General features: G+C 37.7%; 1 protein-coding gene across 1 annotated transcript; it reads right to left on the bottom strand.

The window, feature by feature from the left end:
• Positions 1–783: 783 nt before the first annotated feature.
• LOC117619090 (probable methionine--tRNA ligase) lies at positions 784–4,835 on the bottom strand. Its single transcript, XM_034348916.1, has 16 exons — positions 4,700–4,835; positions 4,458–4,602; positions 4,205–4,358; positions 3,908–4,063; positions 3,557–3,787; positions 3,322–3,465; positions 3,153–3,243; positions 2,945–3,051; positions 2,700–2,814; positions 2,503–2,621; positions 2,322–2,387; positions 2,068–2,196; positions 1,808–1,951; positions 1,567–1,687; positions 1,210–1,424; positions 784–1,116 (listed from the first exon to the last, which is right to left on the bottom strand). The coding sequence occupies exons 1-16, from the start codon at positions 4,833–4,835 to the stop codon at positions 784–786; spliced, it is 2,406 nt and encodes an 801-aa protein (XP_034204807.1).
• Positions 4,836–6,349: the final 1,514 nt, after the last annotated feature.

Consider the following 6,349-nt stretch of genomic DNA (forward strand, 5'->3'; position numbering starts at 1 on the left):
ATGTAAGTGGAGGTTCCTCAGAGTTACAATGGGACATGTCGCATTCGATTTCAACCATAAATGTTAACAACACTTGTGGGGCTATCCGTAAGTGTCAACAACGTTTCCTCTCACCGCGCCTCCAATTCGACTCGATACACAGCCTCTCGCCGTCGCCACTCCAATTCGAAGAAGCCACTCCTCGTCGCCACTCCAATTCAAGGAAGCCACTCACCGTCATCGCTCCGATCATCCTCTCGTGGCCGGCGCCTCTGTCTCAATTTCAGGTAAGTGCAAAATAACAAAGTTTTGAAGACCAGAACACCCAAAGAGCATTATTTCGTATTTCTGTTGTTGGCTTTTATGTTTACAGCCTCATTTGCCATTTTAACCCACACATTTTGTGTTTGCATACTTATAAGGAGCAGACTATATATGCAGATTGGGTTTCAATTTGATTTCCCTAGAGATGCTGAAAGCAAACAGCCTTCAAAGGTTGTTTCTTTTCCCCTTTTTTAGTGTGATAGAAGTTCCGTGGAGTTCATAATTGCATAAAAGGAGTCAAAGTAGTGGCTGCGGCGGGTGGAGTCCGCCGGCCTGCCTGTCCGATCTGGAGAATTCATGTTCCGACAGGTGGGCTAGACAGAATGGTTTCCACAATATATGCAAAATTATTTCAAATACCAAGAGGAAGCAAAAGTGGTTTCCCATCCATGAGAAAAAATTTCATTGGTTACTGTCATTTTACAACAAAAAATCCAAAATGGGCTGTTTCTTTTCAACCTCTAGAGAATTAACTATCTTCTATCTAATTGACCCCCCACAAATTGAGGATACAGTGCAAACACCAGCTGATGTTGTGAGGGGAATATCTCTGTAGCAGGCCACTAGGTCAGTGTTAGTATGCAGATCCACTTGCAAGCTCTCCCACACTTTCTTCTTGGGGTTTAACACCTCATCAGGCTCACCTGCGAACCCCGGAAATGTAACTCTCTCGCCAACCTGAGCTGCTTTAGGCGGGTTGACCAATTCAACCGTGGAGTGGTCACTGTTCGAAGCAGCAAGAACCATTGCTTGTGATTTAATACCCCTCATGGTTGCTGGCTTCAGATTGCAAAGAACACAGACCTTCCGGTTCTGCCACAGAAAAGTTAATATAAATAAACTAATGGACAAGTAGGTGTTAATTCGAATTTTATTGTTGAAAATTCTGTAGACGCAAACACAAACCTGCATTTCTTCAATGGGTATATACTTGACAAGTCCACTCACAACTGTTCTAGCCTGTCCTTCACCAACATCAATCTCTTGTATGTAAAGTGAATCAGCATCAGGATGCTTCTGAGCTTTCGTAATGAGGCCAACACGAATATCAAGTCTAGAAATGGAAATCTCTGCTTCAGCTGCAGATTTTGTGGCCTGTTGCTTTTTCTTTCCACTGTTGTCTGTTACAAAAATGGATTATTAGGATGGATATATATTTATGTTAGCAATAACTAAGAAATGGTATATGATTGTTTTCAAATATAAGTGCCCACAAAACATGAGTTTAGCTTGTGGACCAGACCAACATGCGGAAATTCTAACCTGAAACTTTCATTTTCTTGAGTTGTGCAGCCACCTTCACTGCTTCAGCTTCTTCCCGCTCCTTCCTGTCCGCTTGACTTCCAGCAAACTTCTTCCTTAAGGACTCCACTTCTTCATCTTTCTGTGTCCAAGTACAAACTTTCACTAAATTAGAATCTACAAGTAGGCAAGTGATGCAGCAATCATATCATGGCAGGCTAGAGAGTGCAACATTGAAAGACAAAGCACATCAAAGACATACCAATTCCTTGAACAATGGCTCTGGTTTCGCAATCTTGTGACCAACAGGTACAATCTCCCAAGGTCGTCTTGCCCTATCAATATCTCCTTTATCATCACAAAGTGATATGTGCTTCTCAGGAGGTAAATTAAGCTGCTTAAATACCTTGAATGCAATTAAAGAAAAAAAATATATATATCAGCATGGATGATTATAGTAATATCACTTGATCAAAGAAATATTTCAGAATAACACAATCATCTACGAACAGAATTTATTACTTCGAGAGAAAATGATGGCATAAAAGGTTCCAACAAACAAGCAAGAAGATACACTAGTCCAACTGAAGTTCTGATAACAAAAGCGCAACGAGGTTGGTCCTCCTTGTAAAGCTTCCAGAATTGGCTTTCCTGCATGGTAATTACAGATTATGCAACTTAGCAGCAGCTGAATAATCGGTTTCACAGACAATATACTTAACAAAAAAACATATCCCTAAACAAGTCTCTCAAACAGGGATTAAAAACGCTCTTACTTGCAGATATGCATTCCCTTCACTAGAAATGCTCATTGCTGTTTTCAGTCCTTGCTTTAGTTTAACCTACACAAAATGTAGATAGAATGTCATGCCAATGCAAGACACATGTGAAAAAGGAAGGTGGGGAGGAGACGCTTCCAGTCATTTGCAACAAGACTGTCATCTAAATATCAATTACCTTCTCCATTGCTTCTATATATTGCTCCACATATTTTCCAACTTTTTCAGCTAATTTCTCTGTTAAAAGATCTGACTCTGCCCTTGGAGCATCTGGAATAATGGAACCATATCCTTGACCTGTACATGGATTTTGTTAGTTTATATGCTGCAAAGTGCCACATATACCATGCATGTTAAAACGAAATGCTGACCGACCTGAAGGTTTGGCAACAAAACTCAAAACTCGATTTATGAAGTTGCCCAAATTATTCAGCAATTCGCTGTTCAGTTTTGCTTGCAAGTCGGCCCACGTAAATAATGTGTCTGATACCTATTTCATCAAAAAACAAAATATTAAAACGAGTAAACAAAGATACAGAGAAAGAAGGACATGAATTACAAACCATCACCCAAAAAATAAAAAAAGAGTCAAAAAGGAAGATGGGAATCATTAAAGTTACCTCAGGCCTATTAGTTAGCAAGTAATATCTCCATACTTCAACAGGAATGTTTGTATCTTTTGCATCATTTCCAAAAACCCCTATGCCTTTACTCTTAGAAAACTTTCCTGTGAAAACCATCAAAATTTAGATCACTTAGTACATATCGCACAAAGGCGTAAAGTTTGAGCTTTTATAAATAAAGTCTTCTAGAATCATGCATCCATACCTGCTTCGTAGTTTAAGTACTCAGTAACGCTAATAGTCTTCATTAAAGTCCAATTTTCACCAGTTCCAAGAAGCGTTGACGGAAACATCACCTGAAAGATAAATTAATAAGTAGACAGTTGAAATAAATGCTTTTTTGAAGCAAGAAATGCTGAGAATACAATGCTTACTGTATGGAATGGCACGTTATCCTTGCCCATAAACTGATACAACTCCACATTCTCAGGATTTTTCCACCACTTCTCCCATTCATCAGTGTAGCATTTAGTAATTGATACATATCCAATTGGAGCATCAAACCACACATAGAAAACCTACCAATAATAGAGTTAGAACAAATATATGTAACAAATTTTGAAAATAATTAACAAAAATTAGTAGAATTAGCATAAGTGTAGTATTAACCTTGTCCTTGAAGTTATCATGTGGAACTGGAACCCCCCACTTTAGATCTCTAGTAATACATCGTTGTTTAAGTCCCTCTTTGAGCCATGCATTTGTCGCTTGAATGGCATTTTGGCTCCAAGACCCAACCACTGATGTTTTATTGATATACTCTTCCAGTTTATCTTTGAGCAAAGGAAGTTCTAGAAACAAGTGATTTGTATCATGAATTTGTGGAGTTGTCTTACACACCTGCTTGCAATTGACAAAAATGAGAAATATAAGATTGTAACAATATTGCGTCTCTCCATTTAATGTTATATGCGAGGAAAAAAAAAAACTCTCACAAAGGATATGAAAAAAAATCTATACCTTGCATTTAGGATCTTTTAGTTCTGTTGGATTCAAAAGCTTTCCACAGTTTTCACATTGATCTCCTCGTGCAGAAGCATAGTCACAACCTTGAGTCGGGCATGTCCCCTCCACAAGTCTGTCAGCTAAGAACCTTTTGCATGTGTCACAATAAAGCTGAATTACAGTACAAATTCAAGTTAAAATAAATTGTAGAAATACACTTTAAAACATAACTCAATCTTAATACATGGACATAAGCATGCAAATCAGTGACTAAACCAATAGAAGACACATTTACAAGCCAGTGAATGCTACCTGCTGCATTGTGTTCTCTGAAAGCCATTCATTCTCCAACAACTTTTTGAAAATCGCTTGACATACTTCCGTTTGTTGTGGTGCCGATGTGCGCCCAAATTTGTCAAAGCTTATATTAAACCACTTATAAACCTCCCTATGAATTGCATGATATCTGCAAGAATATAACCATTTGAAATAAATTTTAATAAAACGTACACAATAAATAGAAGTTAGGTTTACCAAATAATATAAATTTTACTGAAAAATTTACTTGTCACAAATCTGTTGGGGGCTACACTTCTCTTCCATAGCTTTGGTCTCCGTTGCCGTGCCGTACTCATCAGTTCCACATATGTATACCGTATTGTAGCCTCGAAGACGGCAGTAGCGTGCAAAGACATCAGCACTCAACACACCTGGCCAACACAACAAAAAGAATACATGAATTAATTTCAAGAATCTGTTTGGTTCCCAAAAAATTAGAAGGGAAAAAAAAAAGGAGCAGATAAATACAGCCGATGATATTTCCTAGGTGGGGGACATTGTTGACGTAAGGCAAGGCGCTAGTGATCAGGATGTTTCGCTTGCCAGGGATGGGTAGCTTGGCAGCCGTTTGCTCCTCCTTGGAGGTAACTGCGAGGTCTCCCATGTCCATGTACGGTTCTCTCCTTCAGTGTCTGGGCTAGAAACAAGAGCTTAAAAAACTGCAATTCAAGATAAAAAAATCTCTCCACTGTTTTCTTATCAGGTTCCTTAGTATTCAGACAGTGTTTATGATGTAGGAGAGCACGGGTGTTTATAAATGACTCTTACTGCAACTGTTTACCAGGCTTATATAGACATCAAACCGTAGCATAACCTAATTGACAAAGGAAAATTTGAACAAAACAGGAAATAAACTAAATCCTAATTGGTATAGGAAAAATTTAATCAAAACTGGAAAAAACCAAATTCTTAATGAAAATAGGAAAACTCATATCAAAATAACTTAATAATTTAAGATCACTACTAAAACTTAGCCTTATTGGCTGATGAGCCCACTTAGATTAGTAAAGTCTAGGTCGGTCTCATAGATACTCTGCGTCAGTTTACTTTATCTCCACCACTCCCAGTGTTTACTTCATAGAACATATATATATGGGCAGAGATTCAAAATTCCGAAGTTTTTGTTTCAAGTTTCAACACTCTAGTTTGGATCTCGCAATTCATAGAAGAGATTTTCTGTTTGATTATTCAGTAAAATGATCAATGCATGCAGCATGCTCAAAAACATAACAGAAACAGAAATTACAAGCACGCAGATTACACAAATACAGAAATCTAGCAAACCCCTGCAATCCAGAAAGCCCCGAAAACCCAGAAGTCAGATAAGGACCCAAACGAAACTGAAAACTGAAAAAGGGTAAGGTTATGCATTTGATGTTGTGGTTTGCTTTTTTTTTTTTTTTTTTGCTCCTCCTTGGTGGTTACTTGTCAATCCGTTTGTAACCATGACAATGTTGGATGTATTTGTCATGAGTCAATTTGTGAAACAAAAAAAATCGGTATTTACTTATAAAATACTTAAGCACAAAACACAGTTTTAGGTCAGCAGCTAATTACAATATCATAACGAGGGAAAAAAGAAATATATTGAGAAGAGAGTGTATGGCAAGTCAAGTGTAATCTAAAACCAGAGCTGTGAAATTGCAGAACATGTCTTTGTGTTGTGTACATAGAAGTTTCAGTTTCGAGCTTGATAATTAAGTTTCAATTTCGTTGACTAAACAGAGCAATCATTAGACAAAGAGGATACAATCTCCAAGTATATTTCAGGGCTGAAGTTGTTTACAGCGCAGGTATATTTTACGATCCTCGTTCACTCCCCACAAGCTCAAACTGGAAATTCATGCAGCTATGTTTTTAGACAACCTTTGCCATACATTTTCCTTGTGTGCTTGTCTAGATTCTTTTTGCCTTTCATTTGATATTGTAATTAGCTACTGTCTTAGGAATATTATTAATTGACGGAATGTGAAGTTTCGAATCAATTTCACTAGTCTAAAAGTACTTTGTGTGCTTTAATTTTGTTTTTCATATGTTACCTACCATAAGTTATCACACATGGATTCGGATTCTCCACTTATCATACTTATGTCTAGAACTGCGTTGTATATTTTGGAT

This window comes from Prunus dulcis, chromosome 2, assembly GCF_902201215.1.
Source record: "Prunus dulcis chromosome 2, ALMONDv2, whole genome shotgun sequence".
NCBI lineage: Eukaryota > Viridiplantae > Streptophyta > Magnoliopsida > Rosales > Rosaceae > Prunus > Prunus dulcis.